Genomic DNA, 19,221 nt, shown 5'->3' on the forward strand with positions numbered 1-19,221 from the left:
AACAATTTGTGTGGCTGTTCATAATTCTGTTTTACAAAACCTGCATTTGTCTGTTTCTGCCACATGTTCAATGGACTTTGTAAATCAATGTGTACATAGTCCACTATCCTGGGCCACCAGTGTTAACCTTTCATCTTTTGGTGTAAATTCAGCTCTCCTTAACCATTCCTGCTTTTGGTCCTGATCGACATGAGGTTGCTCCAAGAGTTTTCTGTACTTGCAACTATATTTATGCATTTTCCACATTTCTTGCCTTCTCATCTGATCCTTCACCTTATATTCTTTCTTTTGTTTTTTGGCACATTTAGTTGCTGCCTGATTTTTATCCACTTCTGGTTTGAATGCCATTCCTGCTTGACATAGGTTCATAGGTCTGTATTAGGCTAATGGCCCTGGAGCCTTTACAAGCCTAGCCCATAGGATTACCGTGGCATCGTGCCACCCAACCTTAGTTCCTAGTGCCTCTGTCTAGTAGAGCCACTGGAGTGATCCCCGGGGTGAATTTTTTATTTCCCATCCACTCATCAAGATTTCTCTTGAAGAGGGCCAGTGAGGTGTTCTGCTTGACATGTATGGGAAGTCTATTCCATACCTCAGTCTCTGGGTTATGAACCTGTCCCTCCAACATGTTCTGTTGATTGTGGTAATGAGGTTGAGGTCTCTGGAGCATGTGGTGTGGAGGGATTGGGATTTCTTTAAATGTAGAATTTCTAACAGAGCTGGGTCAGACATGGCTTTGTAAGTCAAGCAGAGATTGCCTCTAAGTAGGCGATATGAGACAGAGAATAGTTGGAGTTTTTTGAGTCTGTCCATATAGGACAAGTGATTAAGTCTTTGTGAGGTACTTTTGCAGCCTCTCCAGTTGCGGGTGTCTAGTGAGGTACATGCCAGATGGGGCGTTGTACTCGATGATTGGCCTAATGAGGGAAGAGTAGAGGGAGACAATGACCTCTTTCTTCCTGGATGCAAAACCCTTAGTAATGAGATATGCCACATAGAAGGACTTTCTGACCACAGTGGCAACATGGTGGTCCAAAGAGAGGTTGCTGTCAACCTGTGTTTCCAGATCTCTCTCTTATAACACCTTCTGTGTTCAGTGTACTACCATCAATGTGGTAATTCAAGGGAACTGGGTTTTTCCCAAAGGTGACGAAGGCACATTTTTTGGCATTGAGCTTAAGGCCATGGTTCTGAAACCAGTGGTTGGTGTCATTGTGGCCTTTCTGTAGGATGTCAGCATTCCTTGGGGAGTTGATAATAGCTTCCAACTTGCAATCATCTGCAAACTTTGTCAGCCAGAGTCCCTTTGTGTTGGCCTGGACTTTAGAGAAGTAGATAACAAACAGGTCCAAACCCTGTGGGACTTCACTCGTGACTGGTCGGCAGTCTGACTTGGAGTCAGCTACTTTCACACTGTGGGTTCTATCTGTGAGCCAGTTTACAACCCACCTAGTGATATAGGGGTTGATGCCCAGCTTTCTATGATTCCTGAGTGGGGAATGGTATCAAAAGCCTTGGCCTGATCAAGGTAGGCTGTATGAACCACCTTACCTTCATCCACAGCTCTGGTGATTGACTCAAAGAAGTCAACCAAGTTGTTAAGGCATGATCTACCCTTCACAAAACCAAACTGTGTAGGATCCAGAGTTTGGAGATTCCCTATATCCTTGTTTATTAGGTCCGTGATGATGCGTTCCATAGCTTTGCATATCAGACTCATCAGACTAATGGGGTGATAGTTCCCGGGGTCTGTAGTCGCTCCTCCTTTGTGGAGAGGGATGACTGTAGCAGTGCGCCATTCGGTTGGGACAAAGTCTGAGGTGACACTGTGATTGAACAGGGCACACAGGTGAGGTGCCATTTCACTCTGTAGTTCATGTAGAACACACCCAGGGATACTGTCAGGTCCCACAGAAGCTGTATTCTTGGCCTTGGACAATGCTGTTTTAAACTGTGCAACAGTAATACTGGGTGCCTGGCAATCTAATGATATTGTGATTGGTCCTTTGGGGGAGAGGGGTAAATTAGCGCTGAATCTGTTCGCCAGTATATTTGCAGTATCTGTTGGCTTAGTATAGGTGATACCATTGTGCAGTAGCTCAGAGCAAATCTGGGTATTGCCATGGAGATTTTTTACATAACTGTAGAAGGCATTGTGGTTTTCTTTACTATCTGTTGCAGTTTTGTTTTCATAGCTAGCTTTAGAGGATTTGATGATGGATCTCAACCTTTTGCTGAGGCTGATAAGGGAGTTTTTCCAGTCTTGGGACTTCACCTTATTCCGCTTCAGTTTCCTCCTTCTGTTGTAGAGTTTGTTTGTGGCAGGGGACCACCAGATTGGCTTCCTTTTTTTTGAGGAGAGCTTCTTAGTTCTGTTAGGTATGGTGAGATCCATGCATTTGTGTACGTGTTTGTACAGTGCATTGGTGTATGATATGGTGGTCATGCAACTATTCTCCATTTGCATGGGTGCCTTGAAGTTAGCCACCTCTGTTTTTGGGAGCCCAAAGTTAGCTTTGGAGAAGTTTTTCATAGTGGTTACCTTTGTGGGGGGGGGGGGGTGGGAGAGATGTGGATTTCCAAGGTGATTAGCTTGTGATCAGATCTAACCAGAGAGGAGTTGACTGTTGGTGTAGAGCAACGGTCACCCATGTTAGTAATGACCAGGTCAAGGATGTTGCTACCTGTAGTGGGAGTAAGAACGAGTTGGTCCAGGGCATTGGAATTAATGAATCCCAAAAAGCGTTGGGTAAGTATATTGGTACATGAGTAGTTTTCCCAGTTAATGGTGGGGTAGTTGAAGTCACCCAGTATGAGAGTGTTAGGTTGAACCCTAATATTCTCCAGGGAGCTTAGGAATCTGGAGTGTGAATCTTGGGACATGGTTGGGGACCTATAGCAGGCTATGACCTGAATCGCTGTCTTAACCAATGTTAGCTGTATCTGAAGTATCTCAGATGCGTTATGTTGGGCTACCAGTCTGGAGGTGTGTGCATCCTTTATGAATATGGAAACACCACTGCCTTTGGAGCTTCGGTCCAAGTTCTGAGGCCGAAAGGTGTGGAATGAGTTGTAGCCTGGTAGTGCCGGGGTGCTTTCTGCTGCCTTGAACCAGGTCTCTGTTACAGCACAAATGTCGATGTTCTCCATTTTAAGGAGTACTTCAAGTGAGTGCATTTTGAGATTTAGACTTCTAGCATTGAGCAGCATGACTCTCAAATTGTATTTGTTTGTAGCTATTACGGTGGTAATTTGGTCTTTGGAACAACGCCTAAAAAAGGCACTATAGGGGTGGCAAGAGCCTTGGCCAGTATCCGGAACCCCAGGGGTGACAGATGCAGGCCATCTCTGGCAAAGCATCAAAGTCTGTCAGTCATGTCATTCCAGGCAGATACTGGATCCCCTTAGAATGACACCAGAAACTTAGCCAATTGTTGAAATCAATCATTTTCTGCTTGTACTGTGGTATCATTCTGGGTGATGGTAGGATGCTGCTCAGTGCTAGGGTCATACCCACCTGGGCTACATAATCCAAGAGCTCCTGCATGTCTCTTTTCATGTAGTCCAGGGAGGTACATCTCAGGTGATTCACACCCACATGTACAATGACAGAGTCATATTTGTACGTGTTGTTGAGGGACCTGAGTGCGTGCGTTATGTGGTGGATCCTGGCGCCTGACAGGCAGCAGACTGTTACTTTCTCCTTATTCAACCTAGTGAGTGGGACATCAGTGTGTCTCACTATGGAGTCACCTATGATTAATGTGTTGGGCATGTTGTTTTGCCTCAGGGGCTTTGGTTGAGTGGCACACTGTTTAGGAGAGTTATGTGTCTCGTGAATAGTGTTGTGTTGCGGTGGTCGAGTGCATTTCTGCCTTGGATGTCTGTGTTGTTTGGTTAAGATTTTTATTGAGAACCTCCGCAAAGGTGGGTGTGTGGTTTGTGTTTTTATGTAAAGGAATGCTGGTGTGTGTTCTGGAGGGCTATGTGTTCAATGTGGTGTGGTGCAAGTGTTGACCTTCTCCACTTGACCAGCCATTCCAGTCTTGGCTGGAGAATGCGTGGCTTCCAATTTGGATATATAAGTGCATCTCTCACAAGTTTGAGTGTTGGGGTGTAAGAGGAGAGGGTTGTCAGTGTACATGAGGCAGTTGCTACATTGCCTCAGAATGCCCAAGTTCTCCAGGTTTATAGGAGAAAGCACAGGGAACTGACCTTTAGACATGCCTGGAGGGGTGGGCATTAATAAGTGCTGGAGATGTTTCCATGTAAAACATTAAGTGTTGGTAGATCTTTTGTGTACTACAATAATTGCTACAAGAAGTCTGGTAAAGTGCTAAACTAACAAGCTAGTAAAAGTGCAGGAGACGAGAGAACTAGCAGATCTAAGGGAAAAGTTGAAGAACAGACTTTGGCATTGCTCAGAAGCTTACAAACAGTCCTGGTTACAACAAATCTGTATCTGGACAAGATTAGTTACAGGAAATGTGGGAAACAAGCGCAGATGTGGGCTTTTAAACCAGAAAGTTGAAAGAGATGCAGAAACTGCCCAAATGGTCAGTAAACTACAATTTCTGGGCCAAAAACTACTCCTCTTGTGGTAGATAGGCAACCTAGTACTTACCAGTCCCACTGATAAGCTAGACGGCTTCCCTCCAACACAGAAAGGCTTGGTGGGCTCAGAAGCTTACAAACAGTCCTGGATACAGCAAATCTGTACCTGTACTAGCTTAGTTACAGGAAAGATGTGGAACAAACGCAAACGTGGGCTTTTAAACCAGAAAGTTGAAAGAGATTGAAAAACTGCCCAAACGGCCAATTAACTACAATTTCTGGGCCAGAAACCACTCCTCTTGTGGTAGATAGACTACCTAGTGCTTACCACTCTCACTGATAAGCTAGAAGGCTTCCCTCCAACACAGAAAGGCTTGGGGGCTCAGAAGCTTACACACAGTCCTGGATACAGCAAATCTGTAAATGGACAAGGCTAGTTACAGGAAAGGCAGAAAACAAGCGCAAATGCAGCTTTTTAAACCAGAAAGTTGAAAGAGATGGAAAACTACCAAAACAGCCAAAAACTACAATTTCTGGGCCAGAAACCACTCCTCTTGTGGTAGATAGGCTACCTAGTGCTTACCATTCCCACTGATATGCTAGAAGGCTTCTCTCCAACACAGAAAGGCGTGTGGGGGTGGGCTCAGAAGCTTACCAACAGTCCTGGTTACAGCAAGTCTGTATCTGGACTAGACTAGTTACAGGAAAGGCAGGAAACAAGCGCAAATGCAGGCTTTTAAACCAGAAAGTTGAAAGAGATGGAAAAACTTCCCAAATGGTCAATAAACTACAATTTCTGGACCAAAAACCACTGCTCTTGTGGTAGATAGGCTACCTAGTGTTTACCACTCCCACTGATAAGCTAGAAGGCATCCCCCCAACACAGAAAGGCTTGGGAGGCTTAGAAGCTTACCAACAGTCTGGATACAGCAAGTCTGTATCTGGACTAGACTAGTTACAGGAAAGACAGGAAACAAGCTTAGCTTTTTTTTTTTTACAGAAAAGCAGTTAAAACAGCAATAAATACAATTCAAATGCAGTGCAGGCTAGCATACTTGAATGTGTAGCAATATTACGGCAAATACAGTTTAAATAAATGCAATTAAATTAACAAATGACTAAAAATAAGTGCAGAAGGCAGTAAATTAGAAGGCTGCTAACAAGCAATAATAAGTGTAGAGTAAGAGCAACTGAACAGATAGCATGCAGAACAGCAAACTAAGACAGTTACAATAACAACAACTGAATAAAGTATATATATATATATATATATATATATATATATATATAAAATCTTTTATTTATTTATTTTTTTTGAGGGAGGGAGGGAACAGATCAGGATTAAGAGGCTGCAGGGGCTGTCCTTCCCAAATGCTCTCTTTGTACACAGTGGATACAGCTGAAGAGATAGGACTAGTAGGAGTGCCTGAAATCAGAATATGATCTCACTGCACTCAGGTGAGTGAGCAAATGAGATGGGCCCAGAAGGAGTATCCAAATACAAATTTACAAGAGGGGTGGGCAATTTCAAAGCCACCAAGATTAACACCAAAACAAGAACAGGGAAGGAGGGTGGGGAACCTACTGTAGAGACACAGAGACCACGATTTTCAATTCAGTTAATATTCAGTGTTGTTGTTGTTGTTTGTCTTTCGGCTTTTCCCGGTTAGGGGTCACCACAGTGGAACTCCGGTCCACTAATGATTGGCAGTTGATTTTTATGGTGTCGAGTTGCCAACCCGACGCCCAACCTTCAACGAAGGCATGCCCATTCAATGCATGTCTTTCGAATGCCCACTCAACCGCGGGGAGGACATGCAGACTCCACACATAAGGCACTCCCAACCCAAGCCGAGAATCAAACGGGAGAACCTCTTGCTGTGAGGCAACAACGCCACTGCTGCGCCACCGCGGCATCAATTAATATTCAGTGAAAAAAATAAATAAAATGCAGTACTATATGAAAAAGTGCAGATAAAAGTGTACTTAAATTCACTCATACATCAATATGCTTCTGCTGAACTAAGCAGGGAAGTCATCCTAGGCATTCTCCTCATGTTTTAAAACTTTCATTATGTTTGGATCTTGTGAGGTCAACAGATGTGTGTGTGTGTGTGTATATATATATATATATATATATATATATATATATATATATATATATATATATATATATATATGCAGTTCTGTGATTGCAGATCTATACATCTAATCGATTTCGAGGAGACCCATTCCTCTTTCAGAACAGAGAATATAAAATCTTGGTATACATTGATTTTTACAACTACCCAAACATAGACTAGGAGCACTACTCAAGCCCCAACACCCTCGCCCAATGGTTCCTAGAATTTATAAACTCAAATGCTATAGAACAACTGGTCACCACTCCCACAAGAGGGGAAAACATATTGGACCTGATCATCACCAACATGGGGACTCTATGTTCCATACCAGAGGTATACCCCTCATTGGTAAGATCTGACCATAAATTGATCTCACTGGACATCCATACCCCATCCCCACCCCCAGCCAAGAAAACCACGGTGAAGAACTTCTCAAAAGCAAACTTCACACTTCTCAAAACCGAGGTGGAATCCTTCAAAGCCCCTGAGCCAGTGGAAAATACGGCCCAAACCACAGAATCCTTTCCAAACACATTCTATGGACACCTACAGGAATGCATGGATCGTGCTATCCCAAATAAAACCAAGACTCACTCCTCCAAAGGCAGGAGACCTGTCTGGTGGACCCCAGTCATAAATAAGCTATATAACAGAAGGAGGAAACTACTACATGATAGAGCAAAATCCCAAAAAAGGAAAGGCATCTCTGATCAGTACTAGCAATAAACTACGATCCCTCATAAAATCATCTAAGGCCAGCTTCGAAAGAAAAATTGCACAAGACGCTAAAGATAATCACAAGGCCTTTTTTAGTTATGTCAGGAACCTGGGTGGTAACTCCCAGATATGCTCTGAGTTAGTGCAAAATGACAAAAAATACACTGAACCCACAGACATTGCCAACATCCTGGCAGACAGGTTCAGTGCAAACTCCCCCCCCCCCCCAAAAGAGCAAATGTCTATCCCAACAGAGTGTAAGCCTCCCTGACATCACAGACGCACAGGTGAAAGCTGCCCTCTCCAAAGCAAAAAACAGCATCAATGGGACCGGACGGTGTCCCGGGCTGTGTCTTACACGAACTCCAAGAAGAACTGAACCCTCACATAAAGTCACTGTTCAATCTCAGCCTTACTACAGGATATGTACCCAAGGAATGGCATACAGCAACAGTGGTTTCACTCCACAAAGGTGGTGCCACAACGGAAACTATCGCCCTATAAGCCTGACTAGCCTGGTCTGCAAAGCTATGGAGCGTATCATCATGGAACTCATAAACAAAGACATTGGGAACCTCCAAACACTGGATCCTACCCAATTCGGCTTTGTTAAGGGCAGATCTTGCCTCTTGAACCTGGTCGACTTCTTTGAAATGGTCACCAAGGCCATAGATGAAGGGAAGGTAGTCCACACAGCCTACCTGGACCTCGCAAAAGCCTTCGACACAATACCCCACTCGGGCATCATAAATAAGCTCACCAGCTTAAATATCAACCCCTATGTCACAAGATGGGTTGCAAACTGGCTCAGGGATAGAACCCCCATTGTCAGAATTGCAGGTGCCATGTCAGACTCTAAACCAGTTACAAGTGGCGTCCCACAAGGCTCAGTCTTGGGACCTGTCTTGTTCAGTATATATTTCTCTGAGGTACAGGCTAACACAGGAGGACTATGGCTGACCAAGTTCGCAGATGACTGCAAACTGGGTGCCATAATCAACTCGCCGACTGACACAAGCATCCTCCAGAAGGGTCTCACAGAGATGGATAACTGGTGCCAGAGCCATGGCCTAAAGCTAAATGCCAAAAAGTGTATAGTCATCCCCTTTGGGAAAATCAAAGTGCTCACAAATTACCACATAGGTGGTAATCCATTAAGTATGGAAGAAGTAATTAGGGATTTGGCAATCACGTTGCCAAAGTGGTTAGAAAGACCTTCTATATAGCCCACCTTATCACGAAAGGGTTCACATCTAGATCAAGAGAGGTCATTGTGCCCCTCTACTCATCACTCATCAGGCCCATAATTGAATACAGTGCCCCATTTGGGATGTACCTTACCCGACACCTGCAGCAACTGGAAAGACCCCAAAAGTACCTCACCAAGAGGATCAAAGGACTCAAAACAGATGTCCTATGTGGTTAGGCTAAAGAAACTCCAGCTCTACTCAGTTGCTTACCGCCTACTCAGAGGCGATCTGTGCCTGACGTATAAAGCCATGTCCAAACCAGAATTAATGGACATGCTCCACCTCAGGAAATCCAAATCCCTTAGAGCTACATGCTCCAGGGACTTAAACCTCAGCACAGAAATAAATAAGACATGCTGGAGGGACAGATTCATATCCCAGAGGCTCCCCTCACTCTGGAACAAAATCCCAATCCATGTTAGGCAGAGCCCCTCAATGACCCTCTTCAGGAGAAATCTTGACGAGTGGATAGGAGATCGTAGGTTTACCCCTGGGATCTCTTCTGTGTCCCTACTAGACAGAGGTACAGTAAACTAACCTTAAAAGGGCTATCTTCTGTGACCTACTATACAGAGGCACAGTCAACTAATCTAAAAGGGTGGTGAAAGCCAAACACACTCTGGCTAGGCTTATAAATGCCCTGGGGCAGATAGCCTAGTATCAACCTATGAACCTATGTGATAAGCATGAGGCATTTTTTCTTGTTGTCCTGTCCACCTGATCCAATACCTTTTGGGGCCAGTCAGTCACTCCAAAACTAAGTTAGGACGGGAACAGCAAATTGATTTATAACTTGGATTTATAACTTGGACTTTGTTTCTAGATGTCAGAACTGTTTTCATTGTTAGTTTTAGTCTTCTAAAATATTCCTTACTAAGTTTTATTTGTGTTTGTTCTTGTTTTATTGTTGATTCTTCATCAACTCCTAAATATTTATACACCCCTCTTGCTCAAGTTCTTTTATGTCACATTCCTGTCCCAGACTAATATTTTCTTGATGCTGCAGCTTTCTTGCTTTAAAGATTGCTTTTGCACATTTATCAAGACCAAAGTGACATTCTTATATCATCTGAGAAAGTTTTGACCACTTGTAGTTGTGCTGATGAACTTATAGTTTTAAATCATCCACAAAAAAAGGTGAGAAGTCTTTACACTTCGTTGTTTTCCGGGAGCCAAATTATAGCCATGACCTAATCTGTTAAGTAGACAGTTTAATGGGTTAAGAGCAAAACAAAAGGGTACTGGTGGCAGAGTCACCCTAGAATATCCCCTTTGAATTTTTATCCCTGGAATTATTATAATTCAGGGTATAGTTTGTACATCGTCGGAAGGCAAGTTATTGGTCTATAGTTTTTAGGAAAGCTTGCAGGTTCGCTCTTAAGGAGAAGTGTTGTTTTTTCCTGTTGTTAACCAGGTTGGCATCTGTTTGGGGTGCATATATAAATAGGTTTTACTCAGCTAAATTTTTGTATAAAGATTTTAATACTTTTACCCTGAAATTAGATACTGCATCTGGGCGTGGGGGTTTCCAGTTAGGAGCTTTTTTTAATTTTACCATTTCTCTGGCCATTACTTCATGGCAATTCCATATCCTGTACCTTTGAACTTCTTATTTTTTCCTTTACTTCTTCTGTCCATTCAGCATGTTTATGTTCCACAGGATCTTCATAGATATTTCTCCAGAATTTGCCCATTTCTTTTTTTATATTGATTAAAATTAGCTTTCTCCTTTGTATAAATATTGCACCGTATCAGCTCTTATTCTTCTTTCCCATGTCCTTATTTCTTTATTATATCTTTCAAAAATCTCTAGATTTTGTTCTTTTTACAAAGGGTGTAAGGTTTCATGGTCTGTATAATGTTTTTCATGAATCCCTTGTATTACTGACCACAAGTTTGCATTTGAAGCTTTTGACAGTTTTTCTTGTTCAAGTATTTTTCTTTCCTCTAATTTCTCTCTTAATCTTTTTGTATATATTTTGTCTGGAATTCTGGGATTCTTGTGTAATAGTAACAATACATCATTTCTTTCTTATTATCAATAGTCCACTCTGTCATATTTATGACTCTTTTTGGCTTATCACTTTTTCTGGAAAGCTGCTTCCTTCTACAACAGGGTGGCCATCCTCCCCTCGAGCGTGGTCTAACCCCATTGTAGGAATGTTTCCATGTCTTTAGGAATCAACACATGGAAACATTCCTACAGTGGGGTTAGACCAGGCCTACCAGGATCGGACATTTTTTATCCTTCGACTTGTGCACTTACTTGCTGATTTTATCATCTCTCCATTCGGACCAGTCTGTATGATAATCGAGATGTTTTTGGGATACATTATTTCTTTACATTGGTTACCTGCTTCCTGTTGAAAAGGGTGGGATAACTATATTTTTATGTTATAATAATCCAAATAAACGTGCTGGGAGACAACCAAGGCAGTCATACAAAAAATCTCGAACTGTTTAGTTCCAAAAACTCTCTTGCTCCGTTAATATATATAAAGCAGGTCTTGTTTATTGTAAAAAACACACACAGTATTTTCTGCTTAATTCAATTATTTTTGTCATTTATCTGCACACTGGGAGATATTCGTATTATTTGTGGTTGGATTTATTTACTTGTTTCGCTGTATACTCGGCAGTAACATGGCTGATATATCTACGAATATAGAGTTGGACTATCGACCAAATGGAAATGTACAGCATGATAACACAAGTGATTCTTCTATTGACAATATAGAGTCAAAAGGACAAGGTCCGAGTAATAAGGCAAGTGACAACGCTCCTATTTTTTCATGTTCAGAAAGAGGCGAAAGCCTGAGACATAAATTAATGTCTTGTTTGCGAAGCAATGCTAATTCCTTATTGTTATTAGATGCTGAAGAAAGTAATAACACAAATGATATATCGGCCCATAGTCTTGAACAGTTGCAAGGGGCAGTATCTAACATAGAATCTGATTTTTTAAAACTTAAACGGTTATCCACACAACGCCAACACTTTGAAGTATGTATCAAAAAGCACATTATACCAAGAGGTCTTAGAATACTTAAAATGCCAACCTATGGCAATCAATATCCTGATCTTTTAACGCAATGGCAGAAACTGAATCTTGAATTAAGCAGAAAATACTGTGTGTGTTTTTTACAATAAACAAGACCTGCTTTATATATATTAATGGAGCAAGAGCGTTTTTGGAACTAAACAGTTCGAGATTTTTTGTATGACTGCCTTGGTTGTCTCCCAGCACGTTTATTTGGATTATTGTTTTTGTCATTTATCTGCACACTGGGAGATATTCGTACTGCTGAGTAACGTATTATTTGTGGTTGGATATATTTTTATGTTATGCTTTGTAATTCTTGTTGATGCACAATTTTGAAGTGTTTGTTGCTGGTTTCATTATGACTTAAGCCTTTCATTTCAATTAAAATGTAAAAAGAAAAAAAGTCTTGCCAGTCAGTGCAGGGAATATGTATGCTTTACTCATGCAGCATTTATGTCAAGTTGATGAAACTGTATCCTTTTTTTCTATCAGAATTACCTTTCTTGACCTCTTTAAATTGACTATCTATGCTGTCATGAGTTTCTGACATTTTCTCTTCTGTTGTCTAGGTAAGTCAGCATTGCATTGGGCAGCAGCTGTGAACAACATTGAAGCAACTCGTGCTCTTTTGAAGAATGGAGCCAACAAAGACATGCAGAACCTTAAGGTGAGCATTCTTTGTTTCTTTTGGGGTTTCTTTGTGTAAACCTGTAACAGGCATAGTATAAGTGTATTATTATGAAAGGCACTTCCTTTTTATAAGTGACAAACATGAGGAAAACTTAGTTGTCAGAAATAATGTTAGAATAGGAATGGATAATGCAGTTATTTAGATTTAGTGTAAATGAGCAAATGCACAGGAATATACAGAATCACACTACATGTGTCTGTGTTTAGGAGTGTATATAAGATTTGAGTGGTACAAGATGTTCTTCATAAAGATCACTGCTACAGAGCATTTATATTATGGATAGAATGAGCCACAGGCAGGTACTGATTTTCAAGATATATTTGCAGAGCATTTAGACTTTCTTGGTTATGGTGTGAGGCTATCTTCCATGGCATGGTTTCAAAAGGAAGTTCAGTGGTAAAGGATAGCATAATCAATATAATCTTTAGGCGTCCTACCTTGGACCACTTTTGCAGTATTACTAACAGATGTGATGTCCTGCCAGCTATCGTGATACGTTTGGTCAGAGTGTCAAAGCCTGAGCACCTTCCTCTTGTGCTGTATGTCCAAATAATGACCTCATTTCAGAGAAGATAAACGGTACATAAGGGATGTTCAGGTACAAATTACCAGAAAACGTTCTTCCCTCCAGCCTGAGTACTGAACTGTCTCTTCAAATTCATGCCTTTTCCTTTGCTATTAGGCAGATAAGTATCCTTCTTGGAGACCCTTCCTGTTTTGTATTTGTTCATAAAAGTTATGTACATTACATCGAAGAAAGGAAAGTGTTTTTCATTTATTCTTAAGACTTTATATTGCCGTCTGTCTTCTTTAGAATTTTACCTTTAGAATCAAAAGTTTTAGGGGCTCATGCAATGTTAAATGGCCTCAAAGTCATCATCTACTAAAGTCCTGCTGATGCCAAAAAAGAAACCTAAGAATCTAAAGCAAGAGACTTCTGCTATTCAGTTGGACCCCAAGTATCACCAGTGTCTTGATGAGACCTCAGTCTGTCCAGTTTTCTGCAGTTGCTGCCTATTGTCATCCTGTCAGAGATTAATATGGTGTGACTATCTTGCATGTCTGTCACATATGAGCAGTCATCCATTTCTGGTGAGAAGGGAGAACCATTTATTATTTGGTGGGACCCTAGGGCATACCTTGGATCTTAGTTAGGGAAGACGTTCGTAGTTCCTTGAGAGAGGTACGACAGGAAGCAAAGCCACCTCAGGCAGACAACCCGCTTAAGAAGAAGCAGAAGTTTAAGCATACTGCTTCCCAATAAGACATCCTCAGAAGGCATGGCAGAATCTTACATAGGGGCTTTTGAAAGCCTTTATGTCCTTGAAGCTTCCTTCATTTTTTCCTGCTTCTGCTTCCCCTTGTTCTCCTCCACCTCCTCCTCTTCTCAAAAGGCAAACAGAAGATTCTGAAGAGGTGGAGGATTTTAATTCTGATGAAGATGATTCCTTGACGTATTTTTCCCAAATTAATTCCCCAATGGCTTATGCTTCTGATCATGAGGATACGTTGTCTTCTGATTCCTTTCTGAAAGAACTTTCTTTTGACGACACTGTCATTAAAATGATGCAGCTTTTCAGTGAGTAGGTTCCAAAATGTTTGACATCCAGAAAAGATACAATGCTCTTTTGGAAATAGCATTTAAACCTTTTACCATTCCTCCTATTTTGGAGGCTTTATTGGTTATGTTTTCCATTACCTAATCATGAGTATCAGCCACCTGCCCCAAAGGAACCTGAAATATTTTCCAAGGTTCCAGATACTGACAAGTTCTTAGATAAAAATCCTGTCTCAGATAAAGCTGTTTCCCTTTCTGCTGAAGAACCTACAGAACAGTTTCCTTCCTCCAGTGTTTTGCTCACAGATAAATGTTAAACATCACCTTTCAACTTGATGACCCCACTGCTTATGCAGAATCCTTTACTGCAAAAAAAAAAAGTTAAGTAACTCTGCCACACTATCCTTTTGGCCTGTCAGTTACCAAACCCATATGATCAGATATCTTGTGTTGAGTAATTTGGGCAACATCCTCTCAGATTTGGAGGACTTTGACACACAATATTCTGATTGTCGCTTTTTAACTCTGCTGTCAAGTTGTTAGGCGTTCAATTAAATGCACCTGTGATACTGTTTATGCCTCTTCAGAGTAGCTGCTACTGGGTCTGTTCTTCATAGATTTTCATGGCTTAGACTTCAGCTTCAGTTGAGGAGAAAGGTAAGGTCATGCAAGACTTTTAAGCAAATCTTCATTTCCCCTGTTCCTTAGTTCAGAGAAACTACCCCACTAAGCCTGGTCCCTTTGTTTGCAAGAGACAAAAACATGTAAGAAGGGTTAAAAAAATAAACAATAAAAGAAATTTTCAGGACAAGTCTCAACTGAATTCTGGACTTCAAAGATGGCTGCGCACTGAGTAACAGCTTAATTTCAGTTCTGCCAGTCTGAAAATAGAACTCAGAAGAGAGAACCAGTGAACTCATTTTTTTTGGGGGGGGGGTCAGTAACAGGCTAGTAAGTGCACTGCCTGGATGCCAGCAAAAAAGAAATTCAGATAACCTGAAAGAAAATCAACCATAAAAGGTGAGGAAAAACACTGACTGGGAATAATTCTGCAGCTGTTCAGCAAAAATCAGTGCAAGCTGCAGCTTTGTTGCAAGATATGATTTCCAGTGACCTAGAGGAAAAATACATCAAATGTACTCAGAGCTGATTAAAATAAGGGAAACACTGATGGAGTATATCAACTCAAATAACAAAAGGCTGGAAAAAATGGAAGAAACTTTAAACAGATATTCAGATGAGGTGATAAAATGTAAAAAAAATTGGAGGTTGAAATGAAGAAAATGCTGGCTGAATATGAGATTGCTCAAGAAGAGATGTTTAACAAAATAATAGAATTAAAGGACAGAGCACGTAGGGAAAATCTGAGATTATTTCCTGCTGCACCAGGGAAGCTGAAAGGCATAAACATTTTAATTTTATGGAAGCACAAATATGAAACTGGACTGATATTCCACAGCAGGAGTTGTTAATTGAAAGTGCACATTGTGCGTATGCTCCAAATCTGGCCATGAGAAAACAACCTAGACCTGTAATAGCAAAGATGCAATCTTACCAGCAGTAGGAGTTGATTCTGACAAAAGAGTGGCAGAAGGACAAAGTACTAAAAGTGGGAGACAGTAGAGTGTTTGTGGAAAATGATTACTCACTGTACAGCAGGCAGATGAGTAGTAAATTTATTCTGCTAATCAGGGAATGTCAGGATGCAGGCATGAGATTCAAACTGCTCTGTCCAGCTGCCTTCAGAATATTCTGTGTAGGAGGGACAAAATCATTTTTGATGAAGCACATGCTAAGGAGGAAATACAAAAGTTTGTCCAACAAAAAGTGAGCTGTGAAACAGAAGGGATTCTGCTTCTTGTTCTTCTGGTAATAAAGACCACAAATAGACTGTGCCAGTGAAACCTGCCCCGTGTTTCAACAGACAATGCTTGAGAGACAGAAAAAAGCACAAGAGCTGACTGAGAGTACATTAGAAAGGAAGCAGAGACTGGATTTGGGAGATGGAGATAAACCAGAGTAAAACCAGCAACTTGGAAATTGACAAATAAATGTAGGATTATAAAGCATTAATTATACTTGTGAAGATTGACAGACTTTTTTGACTTTGTTAAACTTGTAGAGGACTCTAAAGCATATGACCTGCTTCATGTCATTAATGTTTGGAGGAACACTTTAGGGGAAGAGAAAGGTTAACTAAGTAAAACAACCTTTTGTTCTTAACAGTAATGTTTGTATAGCACATGATATCTGCATGCTATAAAGTAAAGTTTTCTCTGTTATTTTCAAGTGTAATGGGGTTACTAAAACAAACAGGTGCTCCTGTTTTTTCCTTCTCGACTCTTTCTCCTTATTCAGTTTTAAGAAATGTAGGTACTGCAATATAAAGTCTGTTCAAAAAGAGCATGATACAAGAAAAATGATGTGTATTTTGTCATTCTTGCATAGGGGAATGACTGAATTGAGGCTCCTGCTTTATCTAGTAACAAGATTTAAGAGAAAGCAAATAAATAAAAAGAACGTTGCATATAATAACACTCTCATCAAGCAAATAAATAAATAAATATTTGTAGAAGCAACCCTGTATCTAGTTCTCATGTCTCCATGGAGACTGCCTGATAAACAGCAATACAAACAGAATACTTCTTTCCTTTAATGGCTTTCTTTTAATGGCTAGGAGATGATGCTGTCTGAAAGCATTCAAGTGTTTTTCAATTCTCGGATAGCAATAAAGATAAGACAAAACCAGAGACCACCTAGTAGAAGCACAGGCTGTACCATACGTCTTTGCATGAATAACCTTCCTTGTAGGTTAACCCAAGTTTGTGAGTGTGGCTGTCAGTATGGGACAGTTGTTTCTACTAGTAAGGCAAAACTTCAATATTTGAAGATCTACATAGTTTTGTGTGTTAATATTAAGCAACTACTTCTTTGAGGTGTGTTGGGGGTGTATTTGTTTTTTTGTTTGAGGGCTTTCAATAAAACAAAAAGATATGATGTTGTCAATTTTCTTCCTATCCCCAACTGTTGGGTTTGGATTTGATCCTCGGATCCGACTCAGCCATTATTAAAGCTCGTGCTAACCAAAAAGCTCTTGAACTGCCCCATTACCAATAATGCTCCAACACCTAACATACCCCAGATCTCGTTTGCCACTTTTTGTGAAAAGACGTGGTCAGAATGAGCTCTCAAGCTTGTATTAAGATAAGTGATTTTTTCTTGATATTTTTTCTCCTTAACATTTAAATATAGTTTTCCTCTTACCCGTTACACTGTGTGCATTTCTCTTCTACCATCATTGCTAATTTTTCCCTTAATCTCCATTGTACATGTTAGTGTAGTTGTTGGTATTTTTCCCTTTTTCTTTTTACTGAGCTAAAAAAAAAATGTTCTCTATTTCTTTCTTTTTTCCCTTTCGCAAGTCATCATATCTGATAAAGGACCTGCCGGCTTCAAAAAGTGTCAAAAATGTGAGCATAAATTGCCTCTTTCTGATGCCCATATTTTATGTGTTTATTGTTTAGGCTCTCAATACTTACAAGAGGATTGTTCTAGCTGTAAAAACTTCAACCTGAGGGTGACAGCAGATAGAAGAAATAAACTGGTATTAAAAGGAGTTCTCATACCTTCATTCGGAGAGGCTATTGCTGTGGCTCAGTCCCCCAAGACCAACACTAAAGAGACTTTGGCTAAGTCTCCATGACTTCCACTTTATCGACTCCTTCCTCCGAGCCACTGAAGAAAAAATGTAAATCGGATCTGAAAGCTGCTCAGATCCAGTCCTCTTCAGATCCGTCGAGGAAATCTTCCGATCCACGATCCAACTTTTTTTGATCCATAGACACTGCCAAAAAACAAGATATTCTTCAAGCTTGGATCTAGTGCCTTCTAGGGTCCTTTCTCCCTTTCTACAGAGAGAGAGAGAGGGAGGGACACCGCTCCAGTTCAACATCTGTTGCCTCAACTCATTCTTCCAGACATATAGCTGAGGAAGTTGTGGATAGAATGATGAGGAAATTCCTTTTGGCGCAGTTACAGATGGGTGTTCTCCTGGATTCTACCCATTCGAGTTAAGGAGTCCATCTATCTATTATACCACCATTGCCTGCTCCTTCTTTGGTTCTGGTTGTTTCAGAGTTCCTGGATCCAAACCTTCCAGCTCCATCTGGCTTGTATCCAAAGATACTGTTATATTCATATCTGAAGATTACTCTGAGTGTACCAGCTCTGACTTCTTTGAATCCAGATGACTCTCAGAGCCAAAGCTGCTTTCTCAGGTCTGAGGCATTAAGAGTCGACTCTGAGGTTTTTAGTACTGTCTCTGCCCCTTGGAGCTTCGGCATTGGACAGCTCGGCTCTGACTTCCACCTCAGGGAGGTTGCTGTTGGAGCAGAGGAAGGCAATGGTCCAGAAGCCCACCTTCTCTGAGCCAATGTCGTACTTCTCTCCAGAGAGATCTGCCTTAAGGGTGGTGAAGAAGGTGTTTTCTGTTCTGAAAGGATGGACAGATCCAGCCCCTTCAAATCTCCCATCTGGGTCAAAGGTGTCTCTGCGCTTAGAGCCACATCATTCTATGCCACAGGGACAGCCAGCTCAAGGCATCTAGACCACCCAACAGGGTCTTACAGTTTCTTCCGACACTTCATTGGAATATCCCACTGAGGAAGTCCCTTGGAAGAGGAATTGCAAGAGGAGGCACATGGACTCTCTGCAAGAGTCAGTCACTGAGGATACTGACTTTGATGAAGAAGAAGGGTCCGCACGATCACCTCCAGAAGATGTCTCATTTGGAGACATTCTCGACATCTTTAAACAGAGAGGTGGTTGGTTTCAGTATTTCTGGAAGCCTTCGGTACTGGCCTGTCTACCTCCTGGGTTACTCTGCCTGCCAATAAGCCTATTGATTTAGTCTTTAGGTGGGAGTGGAATGAACTTGACTCAGTTGAGCTAATCCCCAAGAAGCCATATTGGATTCTGGCTCCAGCTGTCAGGAAAGAATTCTGGAGTAAGGGGGTGCCCCTGGATGCCATGGTCGTGGTGGTGGCCAGCAAAATGGAACTTGCTGAACAAAGTTTGTCTGTTCATCCCCCTTACAGGGAGTCAGGAAGATGGACATATTTGGGAAGCATGTTTATGTGTCAGTGACCTTTTCTGTCGCTGAACTGTTTGGCTCATTTTACTAGGCTACAAAGGGACTTGATCAAGGAACTTTCAAAGTCCTTTTCATTGACTGTTACTACAAAGGTTCAATCTCCTGTGGCCTCTCAGTTGGCTACCCTAAAATC

At 41.3% G+C, this 19,221-nt stretch overlaps 1 protein-coding gene across 2 annotated transcripts in view; it reads left to right on the forward strand.

Moving 5' to 3' along the window:
- Positions 1 to 19,221, forward strand: part of NOTCH3 (notch receptor 3) — a 798,092-nt gene that overhangs the window by 766,380 nt on the left and 12,491 nt on the right. For both annotated transcript variants that reach the window (XM_044084438.1, XM_044084439.1), the window contains one exon: positions 12,257 to 12,354. In XM_044084438.1, coding sequence (XP_043940373.1) covers positions 12,257 to 12,354 — 98 coding nt within the window. The remainder of the gene's footprint in view (positions 1 to 12,256; positions 12,355 to 19,221) is intronic.

This window comes from Protopterus annectens, chromosome 9.part0 (assembly GCF_019279795.1).
Source record: "Protopterus annectens isolate FY-2018-M chromosome 9.part0, PAN1.0, whole genome shotgun sequence".
Lineage (NCBI taxonomy): Eukaryota > Metazoa > Chordata > Ceratodontiformes > Protopteridae > Protopterus > Protopterus annectens.